This window comes from Crinia signifera, chromosome 8, assembly GCF_055691185.1.
Source record: "Crinia signifera chromosome 8, ASM5569118v1, whole genome shotgun sequence".
Taxonomy (NCBI): Eukaryota; Metazoa; Chordata; class Amphibia; order Anura; family Myobatrachidae; genus Crinia; species Crinia signifera.
This window is the reverse complement of record NC_139224.1, coordinates 19,748,717-19,769,816: the sequence shown is the minus strand read 5'-3', so window position 1 is coordinate 19,769,816 and position 21,100 is coordinate 19,748,717. Positions and strand designations below refer to the sequence as shown.

Sequence of the window (21,100 nt, the reverse complement as noted above, 5' to 3'; positions counted from 1 at the left end):
TGCTATTATAATCAGAAGTTTTCGTGCTCCCTGGTTAATACGTGTGCCCTCCGGCATGATTCCAAAGATTGCCAATTCAGGGGTTAACAACATAGCCGAGATTAAATACTGTGTAGTGTAATTCCATACCTGAACCCAGAATCTCTGTATTATTGGGCATTTCCACAAGCAGTGGTACTCTACGGGTGGTACCTACTGTATGTTCCCTTACAATATACAGTAGAGATCAGAAGGAAGATCGCAAAGGGGGTTTTCCCACTGTCCCTAGGATCAGAGGTGATACTTTGGGAGCCAGTCCCAAAGATAGAAATTAACTCCCCCTAGAAAAACATACTGAATCATAAGCTAGAAAAGAAGACTCTTAAAAATATCAACTCTGATACCACAATAGTGATAAAGAAGTCTGACAAAGGCAGTGGCCTAGTTATTCAGGATAAAGTCGACTTTACCACTTAAGACAACTAGACAACGCCATTTAAAAAAAAATTAAAACATTATCCTGGCATTTATGTCAGAGCTATTCGATATCTTGGACACAACACGGTCCATGTGGGTCCTATCCAGAGAACAGTAATTTTTTTATACCCATCCAGTGGTGCATATTATCATTTACACAAGATCCACAAATTCCTCACTTCACCACCTGGTAGACCTATTATTTTGGGGATTAATTCACTTACATCAAATATTTAGGATTATGACGACTCTTATTTATAGCTATGTGTTTCTACTCTCTCAAGTCACACATTAAGGACACAATTTATTCAAGATTGAAAAGACTCATACAATTTTTACTTTCGATGTACAAAGTTTGACTCATACAATTTTTACTTTCGATGTACAAATTTTGTATACCAATATACCACACTCTCTAGGTTACAAGCAATCTCCAAGGTTACAAGCAATCTTATAATGATATAAAAAGTTTTTGATGGATTCAATTGTATTTATTAATTTTTATTTTTAGACATTGTTTTTGCAGGTCTTGGGTACTGCCATGGGGACCACGTTAGCACCCAGTTATGCCAATTGGTACATGGGGAGGTGGCTAGTGTACGAACCTGGTCCTCTATGGCAGATCTATCGATGACCGGTTTATAATTTGGGATGGAAATGCATTTTTGCCACAAAATCTTGTTAACATGAATACCTTTAATTTACATTTTACCCACTTGTTCTATCACAATAAAATGACTTTCCTGGATGTGTCCCTAGAGGTTATAGATAATCAAATCATCACTACTAACCATACTAAAGAGGTCACCATAAATGCCTACAGATGCCCCTCATTCAGCGCCGGGGATCGCCAGAATGACCCCGCTGTCGATCACCAGTGGAGAGGCGCTCCATCTGACTGTGATGCGCAAGCAACTCACACGCACCGTACGGCGTCGGAGGATGGAAACCCTGCCCGTCTCCGCTTCAGGGAGATGGGCGGGGTTGGGGGGGGGCGGACACCAAAGTGGAGGTGGCAGAGGGCGGCGGGGGTCTCCATCAGAAGGGGACACGCGAGCGTCTCGTGCGTGTGTCCCCTTTCGGCAGTTGGCAATCCGACCAACAGACCCCCGCTGGAGCCCGGCTCCATCTGTAGCTCCATAAATGCCCATGCAGTCAGTGAACATTATCCCCCTTGGAAAATGAATATTCCAAGGAGTCAATTTACACACTTGAGAAGAAAGTGCTCTGACATAAAAAAAAAAATGGGGGGGGGGCGTGGTTATCCCAAGCCCATTGTAGATCTTACTTTCAAAATCTTTATTCATGTTCACGAAGAACATGTCCCTGAAAAAAACTGTTGGCTCCCAGTCTACTGTAGGTTGAAAAGTCATCTACCAACCTAATCCACAATATCTCTTGGCTCCCACCAAAACCAAAAGGGTTTTTTGAATGTGGGGGTTAGAGATGTATCATATGTATGCAGGTTGAAAATACAAAGGTGTCATTTATGATGGCTGGAGAAAAGAATTTTGAAATTAGGAGTTTTCTAAACTGCAACTCTACATGTCATATACTTTTGGACATGTGGTTGCGAACTAAAATATGTTGGCAGGACATCTAGGAATCTGTGTAGTAGAATCCATTGAACATTGCAGGAATTTGTAAACTAAAGTCCTATCACTTTAAAAAAGTCAGTCCACACAGTCTCAAGCGCTCTCCCCCTGCAGCTGCTGAATCCCAGGTGAAAATATTCAATCAATGATTATTTCAATGGACAATCTCTATGCAGAAACAGGGATTATCTGCAGCGCTGGTTTAATGTGCAATTCTTTATATGGGGTTCGCAGGTTTTCAAAAATAACAGATTATTCCAGAAGTTTTTTCTTCTTTTACTTAAAAAAAACTTTTATTTATGAAACCAATATATATGCAAAAAAATCTTTGGCAAAAGTTTTTTGGTTTCATAAATAAAAGTTTTTTTAAGTAAAAGAAGAAAAAACTTCTGGAATAATCTGTTATTTTTGAAAACCTGCGAACCCCATATAAAGAATTGCACATTAAACCAGCGCTGCAGATAATCCCTGTTTCTGCATAAAGTCCTATCACATAGTGTATCATGCCACTTTCTTGATTGCCATAGCAGTGTTCCAGAAAGCCGAATAGTGATAGGTGTAGAACCAGGGCCGGCGCTACCCGCTCAGCAGAGGATGCAAAGCAGGGAGGCACCGGGCAGGAGAGGCGCCGCACTCCCTGCTGTACATACTCTGCTGTCCTCCGTGGCTGCCGGCTGCTGCTGCGCCCAGGCTGTCACACTTCATGACAGGCAGCAGCGCTGGAGGCACAGAGCTCCCTCCCAGGCAGCTCCTTATCACCTGGTCATAGGAAGGGCCATACTCAGCTCATTTACAGCAACCCAGTGCGCACGTCTCCCCTCCTGTCTGGCTGCATCTACATTACAGCTGGCGTCCCAATGCTCGAGTCCAGGCATGCAACCAGGAAGGCTGATAGGGGGGCATTCGCTGTCCTCCTAAAGACAGCAGCAACACCTGTTACGCAAGGAGGAGAGCGGGGTTAATGGCAGTGGAGGACTAAATGTCAGCGGAAGCAGCATCACCTCACATTGGTGGTGGGAGTTACACACCGGGATCCCTTTCCTTTTATCTGTTTTCACCTACTGTAGTTTTTCCTTGTTCCGCGCCCCCCCTCCCTCCTCCCCTCCCCTCCCTTCCCTATCAGCCCACCGACGACCAGAGCCACTCCAGCGTGGTCTGTCTCACATGCGGCTTTCACTCCAGCCATGTCAGCCTGCGGACCCCATGCAGCTTCATGGGAGCTAGAGATCGGGAGGAGGCAGAGTCCTGCAGAAAGAGCAGGTACTGTTTGTGTGCACATAGTACAGCACACCCACGTAAGCCCCTGCTATCCCTACAGGGTGAGAGGGAAAAGGTACTGTTTCTGTAGTCTATGTGGCTGTGCTGGCAGACGCTGCCATCTCACCCTCCCACTCTCATTACCCAGAGGGCAGGTTACAGAAAAATATCCTTCCTGCCTGGGTCTGCTGCTGCTTTTATTACAAGTTAGCACCCTCCAATAGTGCTGTACACTGTTAGCCTCCCTGCTGGCACTTCAGGGGTTTTATGCATGTTCCCCTCCCAAATGCTGTTTTTTTATATTTATTTGGACCCATCTATGTTGTATAATATAAATCATGTTGGTGCACCAAATCACTACTTTTGCTCTAAGTGAAAAAATATAAGCAGAGCAACTACTTTTCACAACTGGTGTGGGTGTTATGAATAAGCAACGCTACAAATGTGGGCATATGCAGGAGTACTCGGGGCATTATGTGTAGCCTAATGTGTGTCAATGTCATATGGGCATTATAGTGCATGGCATATTATGTAAGGGGAATTACGCTGTGTGGCATAATGTGTAATGGGCATTATGGTGTTCTGCATAATGTGTAATGGGCATTATGGTGTTCTGCACATCATGATGTGTGGCATAACGAATAATGAGCAATACTGTGTGTGGTTACTATAATGTTTTGTGGGCTTTGAGGTGTGAAGCATAAGAGTTATGGGGATTATGGTGTTATTGGTACTTTTATGTGACCATGCCAATTCCCCATGAAGCCACGCTTCTACAATTTTGGCGCGTGCACTGTCCCCGTATTTTAACACATGGCACCAAACTGGCTAGTTACGGCACTGGTGCTGTGTTTGGTGAATAAGATTGTGCTACTGTGTGGTGTAATTTGGAGTGGGAGCACTATTGTGTGGCCACACCCCTCCCTTTGTAAAGTTTGGGTGGGCGCAGATTTATAGTTTGCAGGAGGGCGCCGAACCCCCTAGCACCGGCCCTGTGTAGAACATATCACAGTCACCCAGAGAGGTGGAAACAGACATTGAAAACTGTGTAGACAAGAGGTCTTCTGGATGCACAAAGTAAGCTCCATTTTCCAGATGGTCTTAATGAGATGGTTCAATTAAATATGGTTATTTTAATTATAATAAATTAAGCCTTAAGGTGCCCACACACGCACCGATCCCGGCGGTGCAATGCTGTACGATGGGGTGCGCGCTCCCGCGGCACCTCATTGCACAGTACAAAAAGTATGTGCTGCGCATACTTTTTGTACTAGCTTTTTCTAGCATAGCATCGCATCGCAGGGGAGATCCAGAGCCGCCCCTAGCCTAAATGACACCCTAGGCAAGATTTTGGCTGGGGCCCCTAGCACAGCCACTAGTTCCGCCTCTGACCCTGCTCCCCTTTCACCATCAACCCTCATCATAGCAGTCATCATTTTGGTGCTCCTACCCGCAATATTTTAAATAGAAACTGCACACATTCGGTGCGCATCCCAAACAGGGGTGTGTTCTTGCTGGGTAGGGGCATGGCCACACAATAGTACCCCCAATTCAAATTATGCCACACAGTAGCGCAACTTTATCCACATTACATCATGCGATGGTGTCCCTTATTCATGTTACATCACACAGTAGTACCACGTTACCTTTTTTTTTTTAATTTAACTTTCTTTTATTGAAGCGTAATATCAAAGAAAATCAGTACATTTAATTTCATTTTTTTGTATATATTGTACAGTTTCAAATACAAAGTAGTTAAATACACCTGATCGTCCTCCTAACATTAGGGTATTCTCTCTCTAATACAGAAAACAAAACAAAAAAATGACATTCACTTAATTTCTGCATGGTTTGGTCGGGTCCGGTTCCTTTTCCCCATCTGCGTTCCCTCTTTTTAGGTCGTTATTTTAAAAATCTAGACTTTTGTCTATCGGCTATGTTATTACCCTAAAGATAGATCGGTGGGTCTTGTGCATTCACTCTCTCCTCATACCATAGTGTATTTCGGAAACAATTCCAAATCTGAATCTTTATGTCATTTGTTTGTGTTTCAATGTAGCTTTCCCATGTATTAAAAAACTTTTCAGTATATATATATATATATATATATATATATATATATATCTTTTCTCAGGGATGTTTCCAGCCACTCCATTTTAAAGATATAGTTTAATTTACTAAGGAAAAGGGAGAATGGCGGGGCTGTAGTGTGCAACCAGCATTGTAGTATACACTTTTTCGTAGTCGCTGCTATTATAATCAGAAGTTTTCGTGCTCCCTGGTTAATACGTGTAACCCAATTCAGGGGTTAACAACATAGCCGAGATTAAATACTGTGTAGTGTAATTCCATACCTGAACCCAGAATCTCTGTATTATTGGGCATTTCCACAAGCAGTGGAATAATTCCGCCCCCTGAATACCACATCGCAGGCATCGATGGTCAGGGATTAGTCCCATCAAGTATCTACGATGTGGCGACAAATAGGTTCTATGTAACACATTGAGGAATAGTTCTACATATGAAGCAGCTGGTACCAGTTTAGAAGAAACTTCTAGCGCTTTCAATAGTTTTTTTATAGTTAACATAGGTAGGTGTTCTCTCCATTGTATCATCCCAGTTTGTATGGTGTCATGTTGAATGGGCACGTGCAGAAATGCATAATGGATCGAAATCGCTTTGCATGGGACATTTTCCCGTGATAGGAGCGTATCCAACGGGTTATTATAATCTTCTGGCGAGAGTATTCTAGAGAGGCCAGCCACATAGTGATGTATTTGTAAAAATGCTAGTGGGAAATTTTTTAAAATGGGAAATTTGTCCATAGCTTGTGTATATGTCATTGGTTTATATGATTCCCTGTCAACCAGTTTGCCCACGTTAGTAATTCCATGTCTCTTCCACAGAGTAAATGGGTGCTGGGCAAGTCCATGTTGGAATCGTGGGTTAGAGACTAAAGGTAGATGCAAGGAAGTATATGGATTTAATGATTGTTTATGGCGCAATATGTGCCATACTTTGCGTGTGTTCATGAGTATAGGATTAATCTGTATCGTCGGATGTAATTCCCCCTCATGTCGATGTAAGAATACAATTAAATTGTCTCCATTTAGAAAAGCGGTTTCTAAAGTAGTGTTGGCATACATATCTTTGCCATGCAGCCAATCCCGAACGTATCGCAAGTGTGAGGCATAGCTATATTCCGTGATGTTGGTGTTAGGTTTCGGGTGTGACCCCACCGCCGGGACTGCTGTTTAGGACAGCCACGGCAAAAACCCTACACTGCCTCTGTTGTACCCCCCAGGCTGGGTGACCGACTCCTGCAGGTGTTGCTAGGCTTCGCCTGTAGCCGCCACGTTTGAATGGGTAGGTTATGCCCACCCAAGCTCCGGTGCAGCCAGGAGTTAAGAAAGGACAAGGAGCCGGGGACCCCCCTAGGGTACGGTCAAGAGGAAAGCTGACTGAGGGGCCTAACTAAAATTAACAAACGGCGACTTGCCGAACCCTGACTAACGCTGCTAAGCGCCTTCGACCTGGTCGCCACAACCCGCGACAACCGTTGCCCAGGGAACCAAACAAAATACAAGACAAAATACAAGAGCATACAAAGAACAAGATAGACTGGGAACTCCAGGTAAACTGGGAGGCAAAGGCCCGTCCCAACGTAAATGACCTGCCAATCTGGCGGATAGGAAAAATATGAACAAGTAGTAATCACAATGAAAAGGATAAGAATGAAACTACCCCAGAGGGGCAACTCACGACACAGGGTGGACCCAATGGAAGAAGAGATCACGAAAGAGTCACTGGGAACAGCAGGGAAGCGGACCGGGGAGCAGCAGACAGATAGGTCCAAACAGGAGCTATCACCGGCGAGGACTGCAGGGCTGGCTCCCTAGATAAGGAAGCTAGGAGCCAATGAGGATGGAGGCCTGAGCCCCGCCTGTCCTAACGAGCCCCCTCAGACACCTGTGGTCTGTTTACTCGCGGATTTCTTTCCCTGCCTGGCAGCGTCTGCCGTTGCTAAGCAACGGCGCTGCCGCGTCTCTGGCGCTGGGAGACGTGAGGCGGAAGGACGGGCGTTATGTCTTAACGCCGCGTCCTCCGGCGTCCCTGGTTGCTGGGAGACACGGGGAGAGAGGACAGACGTCACGCTCCGACGCTGCGTCCTCTGGCGTCCCTGGTTGCTAGGCAACCGGACGTCGGAGCCGGAAGGACAGGCGGCTGAGCGAACATGCCGCTCTGTCCTTCCAGAAGCGCTCCCACGGCGCCTAACAGTTGGGGAGGTTGATGCCTCCGTTTGCTCTAGTTTGTTGCAATTTTATTAAACTAATTCTTGGTCTTTTATTGTTCCATATAAATTTCCGTATAATCTTATTGATCTCTATTGTATTTTGATTTGTTAATAAAATTGGGAGAGATTGAAGCGGGTATAGCATTCTCGGAAATAAGACCATTTTAATTATATTCGCTCGACCCAGATAAGATAATTTTAGATGCTTCCACCCCTCAATGTCCCTTTTTATCCAGTTGATAATAATTTTCATATTCAGATCGTATAATTTACTCACATTTTTTGGTATCTGAACACCTAAATATTTTATGACTTCCTTTGCCCATCGTATAGGTATATCCGCATGCCAAACGGGTCGGGCATATCCTGGTTTCAAATAGAGTGCTATTGTTTTATCGAAATTAACCTCAAAACCCGAGGCTATACCGAATTCCTTTATGCGATCTATTAAAGGTTTCAGTGATTTTCTCGGAGAGGATATAAATACCATTACATCATCTGCAAAGGCTGATAATTTCAATTCTTCATTAGCTATTTTAATACCTTGAAATATAGGCCAGTTTTGTAAGACTCAAAGCATGGGGTCTAGAGCTAAATTAAAAAGCAGGGGTGAAAGTGGACACCCTTGCCTTGTGCCCCTATTTAATGTAATTTGTTCTCCTCTAGATCCATTAATTAACAAAGATGTTGTTGGTGATGTATAGAAAAACTTTATCATATGTTGGAATTTAGGGCCAAATCCTCTTCTCTCCAGGATATTATAAAGATATGTCCAAGACATCATGTCAAAAGCCTTGGTTGCGTCTAGACTAAGGAGCATATTTGACTTCGTAGGTTGTAAGCTTGCTGCCATTACAGCTGCTAGAACTGATCAAATCCCATACACCGAGTGTCTACACTTAGTGAATCCCATTTGATGTTTGGTAAGCAATGTGGCCAAAATGCTCTACAGTCTACCTGCCATTATTTTAGATATTATCTTGAAGTCAACATTTAATAATGTTATTGGGCGGTAGGCCGAAGGAAGTGTTATATCCTTATCAGGTTTTGGGATCAATGAGGTGAAGGCCTGGTCAAAAGAAGGAAAGACCGGATTGTCCTGCTGAATATGATTATACAGTTGCAAAAGAGCAGGTGTAATGTCCGGTTGCAATATTTTAAAATATTCAGCGGACAATCAGTCTGGTCCTGGCGACTTATTTAAACACATAGAGGATATGGCCTTAATAATTTCCTCCTCTGTTATTGTAACTTCGAGACTCTCTTGTTGTGGTGTCAAACAAGGTAAATTAGCCTCGTCTAGTAACCTTTTTATTAATACCTGATCTGTCGGGGTAGCCGTATACAGAGATCTATAATACTCCTGGAATACAGATAGTATTTCCGAGTTCTTGGTTAGCATCATATCCGACTGTCCATCTTTAATTCCGGCTATATGGGGTCTCCTTTTAAAGGTTTTGGTCATATTTGCTAATAGTGACCCGGTCTTATTGCCCCAGCGAAAGTATTTTTGTTGGGTGTACTCTAATTTCACTTTAGCTTGTGTTAGCAAAAAACTGTTCAATTTGATAATCCTGAGGATGCCTGAAAACATATCTTGCCACTTAGCACCCCAAGCAACCCAAAATCGCGCCCTAATCTTGGTGATGCCCAGGGAACGGGAAATATATAGAGTCCTCGTACAGGGAGGGGAAATATGAAATTATCTGTATTGATAACAAATAATGGAAGATTCAATTTTAAGTGAAGTTTTGATTTGTTATATTTTATATGTATTATGTTTTGCAAATTATACTCAACGAAGTAATCTAATGATCCTGCCTGTTCCTGAGATGGTTCTTGGGAACCGGCATGAAAATGTTTTGGAAGGAAAAAAAATTTAGAAAAAGTTTTGAAGCTTAATTATGTGTTGTACTATGGTGTTTATTTTGTAATGCATGGAATGATTGCTCCGGTATCCTATGGAAGGGTCATATTAATTGTTGTTGTCCTTGCTCAAAGGGACGGGGAGAACATTTTTGATGTTGGTTATTTACTTGTACCTTTTTTCCCAACAAAGGGTATAGGATGAGCCCACCCCCTCCTAATAACGGGGGTAATTTACCCCATAAGCCACATTCACTCAAAATAACCTCATGGAATGTAGGAGGGTTGAATACACCTATTAAACGGAAAAAAGTATCCACCTATCTGAAAAAATATAAAACCGATATAGCATTTATACAAGAGACTCATTGGAAACAGGGAGATGAGGCTACCATACGGGACACTTGGATTGAGGACTGCATAGCAGCCAGTTACCAATCTAAGACACGTGGGGTAGCCATCATATTTGCTAAAAGACTCCCTTACACTATAGTGAATAGGCTTTCGGACTCGGAAGGAAGATACCTATTGCTGGATGTCCAAATCTATGAAAATTATTATACTTTACTTAACCTGTACGCCTCGATCACTGATCAGCAGCCTTTTTATCAGACTATAACCCAACTTTTGTTTAGTAGATCCAACTATGAATTAATAATAGGGGGAGATTTTAACACGGTGTCTGACCCATCTTTAGATAAATCCATTACACCCCCTACACTACCTAGGGGTCAAGGAAAGATTATCCCTCGTATGCTAATAGACCACTCTTTAGTTGACCCATGGAGGGTGTTCAATCCCAATGAAAGAACATATACATATCACTCCGCGGTACATAGGTCTTTTTCCCGTATAGATTATATGTTAGTGTCCACTTCACTACTATCCAGCACCAGTGTAGCTTCGATAGGAGATATAGTGATCTCCGATCATGCTCCCATATTTATAGCACTTGAGACAAAATCTGGAAGAACAGGTTCCACCCATTGGCGCTTCCCATCTTACCTTTATCACTCGGACCACTTTAAACAATATTTAAAAGTAAAATGGGGGAATTTTTTAGAGGATAATTCGCAACATTTGGTTGAACCTGTTTTACTTTGGGAAACCTCCAAGACAGTCATGAGAGGCAACATTATTGCCTATGTTTCGAAGCGAAACAAAGAGATTAATATGCAATACGCGGAATTAAAAAAAAACATGCAGATAGCCTTAGCAGAATATATAGTCAACCCCACGGATAGGACACATAAAAAATAATATAACGATAATCGCCAAAACTTGGACAGTTTTTTGCTAACACAAGCTAAAGTACCACGTTACCTTATATACATTACTTAAGGGGAGGGGGCCCGGGCCCCCATTGGGCCCTTCCACCAGACTTTGGCCTGGGTAATTTGTACCCCCTACCCCTTTCTCTCGGCACCCCGATAATACCACACAGTAATGCCCCTTACACCTGACACACATTATTAATGTCCTTATAAACATAATGCCCCTTACATATATGTTGTACATAATTAATGCCCTTATACACATGACACACAATGCATGTTACACATGTCGCACATTATTAATGCATTTATACATGACACACAAAATGCCCCTTACAAATATGCCGAACACTATTGCACAACCAACCCACCGCAGACAGGACTCGCACAGCCGCTAACACTGTGACCTCTGCCTCTGCTTGGATACAGATGTTTCCTCATACATCTTGCCTCAATATGCCATGCAGCTCCTGGCCAGTTCTGCTAATGTTGGGTGCATTTTTTGCTAAAAAATTCGTCTTATTTGCATTGTTATGTGACTAGGACACACAAGGAGCTTCCGATGATTAAAATGATATGTGGCATGCCTATATTCTGTGTGCGACTGTGGCTGTACCTGCATACGGAATGCTATGTTACAGTGATTTCCATGAATACACTATTTCATATGCAGATACAGCCTCACTCACACACAGAATATAGGCATGCTGCATATCATTTTAATCAGTAGAAGCTGCTGGTGCCCCATGGCATTCCAAACGCCCTAGGCATTTGCCTAGTTTGCCTATGCCTAAGGCCGGCTCTGGGGAGATCATTTGATGGTCGCTGACCACTGAATCTACCCTTCAGCAATAAAAGTCGGTTTATACTGACTCACTTTTCGTTGTTGTTTCCCAAAGATGTCATGTCAGCTGACCAACAATGCAGGCATCACCACACCTCCTCCTACAGGGGAATGCCCAGAGTTTTTATGGGGACACCCATAAAGTGCTGGCGTTCCCCTGCTACCACCCCCCCCGGCGAGTGTTTTATTCACTGAAGCCGTTCGCTGACGTGGTTTGCACATAAGCAAACCCTGAATCAGCCCCAGTATGTAATGGTGCACTGTCAACCACTCTAGCTGCGGGCTATATAGGATTTGGCACGTCCAATAGGCAAGGAAAGCTAACAAGAGGAGAACATGCAATGGTTTTATTTTATTATATAATCACTATAAATTATTCCTATACTAATAGAACCGCCCAGCACAGTGATTTACTTATCTTGTTTTTTTTCTAGGAAAGCAGGAGTGGATGTCTGGACAGAGATATGGCAGCTATGCCGAAGTAATATGGCCCTATTCCAAGCTAGCTAGGACATCACAATTATTATGACCTCACAATCACTAGAAGGCAATACATTGCCGCTCCCTCAAGCTTTGGCTTAGATAGGAAAGTAGGAGTGGATGTCTCTGGACAGAGATATGGCAGCTATGCCGATTTACTTTATGATATGCATCAGCTTGCTGACAATCTTGGCCAAAGGCGGACCGTTGCCTACAGCAGAAAGATCTCCAGTGGTCACCATGCCACATGCTGTACGGCACCATAGCCTGGATTTCGGATTACCCCATAATCGCATTATGCGACTGGTGATGATTATAGGCCTTGTCCTTGGACTTCTTTGCTTTGCAGCTATATTATTCTGCTGCTTGAGATACTGCTATAAGAATGTAAAGGAAATCCTGATGAAGAAATGTCTGATAGAGAAACTGGAGCTACTGACTGGGTCCCAATCTATTCCTAAAGATGTGGATTTAGAATCCATCGTGATTCATGGGCATACTACACCAGAACCAGGACCGCGCAAGTCCAACAGCGAGGAATCAGACAAAGCAAATCAGACCATCAAGCTTCCAACAACCAAGGGCAAAAAGCCAAAGACCGGAATCAAGACATCAAAGGTACCTAAAATAATAGGTGCACAAATGGGCAAAATACAGGCCTTGTCCTAGGACTTCTAAGCTTTTCAGCTATATTATTCTTCTGCTTGAGAGACTGCTATAAGAATGTAAAGGAATGCCTGATCAAACTCCCAACTCTACGGGTGGTACCTACTGTATGTTCCCTTACAATATACAGTAGAGATCAGAAGGAAGATCACAAAGGGGGTTTTTCCACCAATATTTAGTCACTGTTAAAATAAAGTACGGTAAATATTTCAAAGAGGGGGTGACAAATCTATCTAAAAAATGGAACTTGATGGACATACGTCTTTTTTCAACCTCAACTAATATGTTACGTGTGTCCACCTCTGTATGAGTCCAATATGCGGATTAAGGCTCCCATTTATCAAACAATATTGGCGTCTGTTCCTGCAAATCATATTAAGTGTCCTGTGAATGTATATAGGAGGGGCCACAACAGCACATTCTAAAAACATCATTATAAGCCAACAACAATTACAGAAGCTCCTCACTTAAAGACCTGTATAATAACCAGTGGGAACTTGTCGGTAAGTTAGGAGCCGCTCTTACTAAAATACATAACACTACTTCAGTTGTACCATCATCTTTATATAACAAAGTGCTGATTGGCTTTCCTCCCGACCAATAACTGTACAGCAGCTAATTCTGGCCTATAGTATGCTTGGGAATAGTGGGTGTGGCCTGATATGTTGGCACTCAGAATGCTGACAGCAGACGTATCTATTATGGATAATTAAATTGAAACCTAAATATAACACTGAAATATACTGTAGCTCACACTGCCACTTAGTGGTCCTGATTCAGGTTGGCTTGCTAGGCAATGTACATTTGCTGCCTAGCGAGCCCATGAACATCTTCCGCTGCCATGCCAAAAGCCTCCGTTCCACCATCAAATCCCCTTGGTACCATGTGAGGAGATGTGTACATGAACACTCGCACAAGAGCATAGGGGAGATTCAGAGCCGGCCCTAGCCTAAATGACACCCTAGGCAAGATTTTGGCTGGGGCCCCCTAGCACCGCCACTAGTTCCGCCTCTGACCCTGCTCCCCTTTCCCAGCATCATCAACCCTCATCATAGCAGTCATCATTTTGGTGCTCCTACCCACAATATTTTAAATAGAAACAGTGCACACATTCGGTGCGCATCCCAAACAGGGGTGTGTTCTTGCTGGGAAGGGGCATGGCCACACAATAGTACCCCCAATTCAAATTATGCCACACAGTAGCGCAGCTTTATGCACATTACATCATGCGATGGTGTCCCTTATTCGGGATGCGGTTAATTTCCCGGCGGTCGGAATCCCAACACTGGAATCCTGAAACTTTCTCCCTCCGTGGGTGTCCACGACACCCATAGAGGGAGAATAAAATAGCGTGCCGAGCGTAGCGAGGCACCGGGCCCGCTGCGTGGCGAGCGCAGCGAGCCCGCAAGGGGGGGCGATCCATGTCCCCCCCTTGTCGGGATTTCGGCGGTCGGGATTCCAGTGTCGGGATTCCGACCGCCGGGAAATCGTATCGGATCCCCTTATTCATGTTACATCACACAGTAGTACCACGTTACCTTATATACATTACTTAAGGGGAGGGGGCCCGGGCCCCCACTGGGCCCTTCCATCAGACTTTGGCCTGGGTAATTTTTACCCCCTACCCCTTTCTCTCGGCACCCCTGATAATACCACACCATAATGCCCCTTACACATGACACACATTATTAATGTCCTTATACACATAATGCCCCTTACATATATGGTGCACATTATTAATGCCCTTATACACATGACACACATAATGCCCCTTACACATATGGTGCACATTATTAATGTCCTTATACACATAATGCCCTTACATATATGGTGCACATTATTAATGCCCTTATACACATGACACACAATGCATGTTACACATATGTCGCACATTATTAATGCATTTATACATGACACACATAATGCCCCTTACACATATGCCGAACACTATTGCACAACCAACCCACCCGCAGACAGCACTCGCACAGCCGCTAACATTGTGACCTCTGCCTCTGCTTGGATACAGATGTTTCCTCATACATCTTGCCTCAATAGCCATGCAGCGCCTGGTCAGTTCTGCTAATGTTGGGTGTATTTTTTGATGAAAATTCATCTTATTTGCATTGTTATGTGACCAGGACACACAAGGAGCTTCCGATGATTAAAATGATATGCGACATGCCTATATTCTGTGTGCGACTGTGGATGTACCTGCATACGGAATGCTATGTTACAGTGATTTCCTGTCAGCATCGGGGTTTCTTGTGTTCCCGGCTGTGACAGTGGTGGACCAGTGGAGGGCGCAGGCTGGGACTGAAACTGGGAGATGTGCCTTGAGGCGGCCTGTAAGCCGGGGTTGACAGGGGACAGCCTGGAAGCTGCGGGAGTTGTCGACGTAGGATGTTAACAGTCAGATGGGAGGCGAGTGGAGGCACAGGTATAGCAACAGACTGTAGCAGAATAGGGCACAGGTGGTATTGGTCACTATAGGCATACAGTACTTGAGTGTCGACCTGGATGTTGACAGTGCCTGTCGACAGATCAGGACTGAGATGGAGAAAGTCACTGATAGCGGTAATGGTTTGGCTTGAGAGCCAATGGAGTTCTCTGCAAGAAATACTTGTTCACTGAACTGCAGGAATGACAAGAGCAGGAGTCTTCTGGAAGATGGGTGGAACCAGGTAAGTATCAGCAGTAACAGCAGAGAACCCAGGATGGATTCTCAGGTGAGACTGGGAAGCCTGGAGCCTTGGGAGCTTCACTGACACAGGAGTAATTCTGGGAGCAGATGGAGCAAGAGACTTTATATATGACATACACTGGGGACCCAGGCACAGCGAACCAGAGGGTTGGCGGAGACCAGAAGCAGGGGCGCGGAGTCTAACTTGCCAGTGGTATTCACCAGGGAGTCCCGCAAGGAACTATGGGCTTGGCTGCATCTGGCAAGCAGGTCGCGGCCCCCTGCCCTGGTCCTCTGGACGCAGGCTGGGAGTGAGGACACAGGAGATATGAGAGAATGTCTTTGGAGATGGCCTGAGAGCCGGGGGTGATAGTAGACAGCCTGATGCGGGGTACACACCAGGACGACCCGCTCACGATGCACATCGTGAGCGGGTCGTCAGTGTCTCGTCCGACCCGCTCACGATGACGCGGGAGGGCACGACCCGCTCACGATGTGCACCGTGAGCGGGTCCGATCCGATGGCGACCCGCACCCGGTTCTATGGTCGTCATTGAGATCCTACCTGCAGCAGGTAGGATCTCAATAACGACCGACCGACCCGCGGGACCGCGCATCGGATCGGAATCGCTCCACACCAGGTCAGAAAAGGGCCCAATCAGCACACAATCTACATCCGATTGATCGGAATTGGATCTAGATTGTGCTGATCGGGCCCTAGTCGTCCTGGTGTGTACCTAGCATGAGAGCTGTGGGATGGCCTGGGAGCCGGAGGTGATAGTTGGCAGCCTGGGAGCTGAGAGATGGCCTGGGAGCCGGTGATGACCGTTGGCAGCCAGGGAGCTGCAGAATGGCCTGGGAGCCGGAGATGACGACCTGGGAGTCGTGGGTATATGATGTCGATAACCAGGAGAGAATGACAGAGTCTCTGGAGGCACTTTGGAAAACAGTTGACACAGGATGTCGACAACAGGTGTATGTGTGACAATACTTGAATGCGGCAACTGGTGGATGTCGGAGATGACACAGATGTTGTTAGTCAGCAGGAGACGACAGAAGCACAGAGTCTCTGGAGGCACTTTGGAAAACAGTTGACACAATGTCGGCAATAGACGATAATGTGACAATACTCGGATGCAGCAACTGATGGACGTCAGGGATGACACAGATGTTGTTAGTCAGGGATAGACGGCAGAAGCTGAGTGTCGACTGTGAGGTAGACAGTGCCTGTCGACAGATCAGGACTGTGATGGTAAAAAGTTACTGATAGGTTTGAAGGTAGTTTGGCCTGGGAGCCAAGGGGTCTAGCCTAGAAGTTAGTGGGGATTTGCTAGCCAGTGCCAGTGGTATCCTCTGCAGGGGATAGCTTGCTCACTCAACCGCAGTGATGGAATTAGCAGGAGTCTCTGGAGATGAACGGAACCAGGTAAGTAGCAGCAGGACACTTGGAGAAGGTATCGCTGGAGACTGGATAGCCAGGAGCCTTGGAATTCTCTGTCTCTGGGGTAACCACACAGGAAGCAGAAAGAACATTTGTTCAAGGCAAGGAGGATTCTGGGAAACTGGCTTATATTCCTCCAGGTGATTGCTTGATTGTCTGCAGCAGCAGACAGAACCAGGAAGTATGCCTTGAGTTACCTGGATCATGTAACTGGTGCTGAACTCAGGAAGCCTCACTGAAGTTTTAATCACTGAGAATGCAGATCAGGTGCAACAGCAACAGCAGCTAGGAAACAGACAGGCATGGAAACATCAGAAAATAAATGTGAACCAAGTCAGGTTCATGACATTTCCATGAATACACTATTTCATATGCAGATCATACTTGCCAACCCTCCCGCATTCAGCGGGAGAGTCCCGCTTTTTGCTTGACCCTCCCGCTGCCCCGCAATACCCCTCATACCTCCCGGTTTCTGGGATTATTTTCTGAAAATTCGGACTGCGCATGCGTGCGTCCGTACTGGCGGGGGGGGGGGGGGGGCGGGGCCTGTGTGGGGGAGTCACAGCCGGCCACCGCGGTGTTATGGGTAGCGGTGACCAGCTCCTGTGCGTACAGACCGGAAGTCTGTGCATCAGGTCATCTGGCACTGCAGTCGGGGCTTCCCTGAGGCTGGGCCCGCCCCCACACTCAGCTCCGTGTTACACAGACCAGCTCTTCCTGCCTCTCCGCCTCCCTCCCTCATCACATGGCTGGTTCCCTGCAAGTCCCTGACATGAGCAACAACACAGCCAGGTGAGTGCTGTGTGCACTGAGGAAATGGGGGCTGGTGTATTATGTGTGTGTACTGGGTGTAATATGGGGCTGCTATGTATAATTTAATATGTTGTGTGTAGGGTGGCCAATCCCGGGATCGGGATCGGCGGGATCCCGGGATTTGGCCCTAAAAAGTCCGGGATTTCAATCCCGGGATTGGAGTATCCAATCCCGGGATTTCGGTATTAGACTGCGCATGCGCAGTCTAATACCGGGCAGCGTCTGAACACTCGCTCAGACGCTGCCCGACTGTTCCAGACCCCTGCGTGCGGCCTGCGCAGCGTGACGGTCACGCTGTGCAGGCCACGCACACCGCCCACAGTGTCGCTCCTCCTGCCCGCCCACCCCCACCTCTTCTCCAGCGCCGGCCAGCCCGCCCCGTTACCGACGCCAGCCCACCCGCGCCTTCCTCCCGGCTGCAAGGATGATATGAGGAGGTGCACGAGCCCGACGGCACTGTGCACCTCAGAACCCACACCACTCCCGGCCGCCCGCCTGCCAATGTAAGTAAATCTGTGGGTCGGCCGGTGTGGGGATGGGTATAGGGCACATGCCAGCAAACGAAGGATGCCAATCCCGGGATCCCGGGAATCCCGGGATTGAGCATTTTTCAATCCCGGATCCCGGGATTGAAAAAATGCCCCGGGATTGGCATCCCTAGTTGTGTGCAATGTGCTGCATGTATTAGCTGTGTTGGTGTTGTGTACATTATGCTTTGTGCACAGGCAGTGGCGTAACCAGAAATTTTGCTCCCCCCAGCCAAAAAAAATCTGGCGCCCCCCTCCCATTTTTTGGAACCTATAGGATTCCATGAAGGGTGTGTGGCAATGCTTATTAGACAATATGCCACACACTGTAATGTCTATTACATATTATACTACACACCATAATGACCCTTACACATTATTCCCCTTACCATAAAGCCCATTACACATTATGCCACATATTGTAATGTTCATAACACATTATGCCACACAAAGTTATGCCACATTATGCCACAATGTAATGCCCATTGCACATTATACCACACACCTTAAAGTCAATTACACATTATGCCACACACCGTAATGCCCATTACAGAATATAACACATTATGCACACATGTTGAAACCCAATATATATTGAATGAGGTCAGCTTCCAGGCAATCAGGTTGCTGGTGTTCAGTATATCGACACTGGCATCCCAACTGCCATTAGAACACTGAAACTGGAACATTTAAGGGTATCAGGATGCCAACAACGGAATGTCAACAGCCAGCAATTAGCCGTAAGTATGCTGTAACGGGTTGGGGAGAGGCCAAGGTGGATTAGGGATAGGCAGTACTGGGGGTAGGGAAGGGGTATAGAAGCTACTAGGTTTAGAAGTGTACATACATTGCACTTTAAGCTGGCATATTGAAAGTTATTTCCAGTGCTGCTGCAGGCACCATTGATACCACCTCTATACCCCATGCACGGCCAGCAGCAGGAACCGGGGCAGCCTCTGGGAAGAGAGCACCATCCTGACACACAAACATATGAGGGTGCCCTAAATGAGCGCCAGTTACCCCATCTTCTGACCCGAAACCAAGCAAAACACATCTTACCAGATGCTAGAACTGCAGCCAGGAGAGGACACTGAAGCGCGGGGATGGCAGTGGGTCACAACCATTATCTTGAAGGTCACGACGGGTGCTTTTTGATGGCCGCTCCTCCTGGGCTCTGCGCGTGTGAAAGCTTGGTTGGTCTCTAGGACAGGAAGGGTGGAGTCTGCACTGCAGCAGCAAGTTCTGCTGCCCAGGAGACACGCTGCTGCTGCTGCTGTGGGAGATGAAAAAGGATGATCATAGGTCAGGTGCTCTGGTGCTGCTGCCAGCAACTCAGGGCAAACAATTGGGGTGCAGGAGCATAACTAGAACCTTGTGGGTCCCATTGCAAAATATATAAAGGGTCTGATTCTCACGAGGCTGAAGTTGGCTTCTTATTCGGCCAGCTTCTTATTCGAGCTCCAGCTTTTTATTCGAGCTCCAGCTTCTTATTCAGAACAATCACTTTTACAAGGGTTAATGAATCATGGACCACAAATGTGACTGCAGAAATCAACAAAGGGGGGTTGCCTACATATGACCCACTTGCAATTTCTTTTGACCAACAATGATTTGGGCAGAAAATGGGCACAAAAATGGGCATGGGTCCCAGATATCATTTTGAATAAGTAGCTGGTGTCCTGCAAGGGTTAAACAGCCTTGGTCAAGAAATATTACACTGGAAACCAGCACAGGGGGGGTCACTTACATATGACCCACTTGCCATTTCTTTTGACCAACAAGGATTTGGGCAGAAATAGGGCAGTAAAGTGGGCATAGGTCCCAGATTTCATCATTTTGAATAAGTAGCTGGTGTCCTGCAAGGGTTAAACAGCGTTGGTCAAAAAATCTTATACTTGTAATCCACACAGGGGGGTCACTTACATATGACCCACTTGCCATTTCTTTTGACCAACAAGGATTTGGGCAGAAATAGGGCAGAAAAGTGGGCATGGGTCCCAGAATCATCATTTTGAATAAGTAGCTGGTGTCCTGCAAGGGTTAAACAGCGTTGGTCAAAAAATATTACACTGGAAACCCACACAGGGGGGTCACTTACATATGACCCACTTGCCATTTCTTTTGACCAACAAGGATTTGGGCAGTAATAGGGCAGTAAAGTGGGCATGGGTCACAGATGTCATTATTTTGAATAAGTAGCTGGTGTCCTGCAAGGGTTAAACAGTGTTGGTCAAAACATATTACACTTGAAACCCACACAGGGGGGATGCCTACATATGACCCAATTGCAATTTCTTTTGACCAACAATGATTTGGGCAGAAAATGGGCACAAAAATGGCATGGGTCCCAGATATAATTTTGAATAAGTAGCTGGTGTCCTGCAAGGGTTAAACAGCGTTGGTCAAAAAATATTACACTGGAAACCCGCACAGGGGGGTCACTTACATATGACCCACTTGCCATTTCTTTTGACCAACAAGGATTTGGGCAGTAATAGGGCAGTAAAGTGGGCATGGGTCCCAGAATCATCATTTTGAATAAGTAGCTGGTGTCCTGCAAGGGTTAAACAGCGTTGGTCAAAAAATATTACACTTGGAATCCACACAGGGGGGTCACTTACATATGACCCACTTGCAATTTCTTTTGACCAACAATGATTTGGGCAGAAAATGGGCACAAAAATGGGCATGGGTCCCAGATATCATTTTGAATAAGTAGCTGGTGTCCTGCAAGGGTTAAACAGCGTTGGCCCAAAAATATTACACTGGAAACCCGCACAGGGGGGTCACTTACATATGACCCACTTGACATTTCTTTTGACCAACAAGGATTTGGGCAGAAATAGGGCAGTAAAGTGGGCATGGGTCATAGAATCATCATTTTGAATAAGTAGCTGGTGTCCTGCAA

The 21,100-nt window shown here is 45.7% G+C and overlaps 1 protein-coding gene across 6 annotated transcripts in view; it reads left to right on the top strand.

The window, feature by feature from the left end:
* Nucleotides 1-21,100, top strand: part of LOC146025832 (uncharacterized) — a 109,120-nt gene that overhangs the window by 61,979 nt on the left and 26,041 nt on the right. For 5 of the 6 annotated variants that reach the window (XR_014454299.1, XM_083155926.1, XM_083155921.1 and 2 more), the window contains exon 8: nucleotides 12,021-14,911. Coding sequence is in view for 1 of the 6 variants with exons in the window: in XM_083155924.1 (XP_083012050.1) it covers nucleotides 12,187-12,684 (498 nt within the window). In the remaining 5 variants the exon portion in view is untranslated. Of the gene's footprint in view, nucleotides 1-12,020; nucleotides 14,912-21,100 lie in introns of those variants that run through there. The other variant, XM_083155924.1, reaches the window with a different exon arrangement.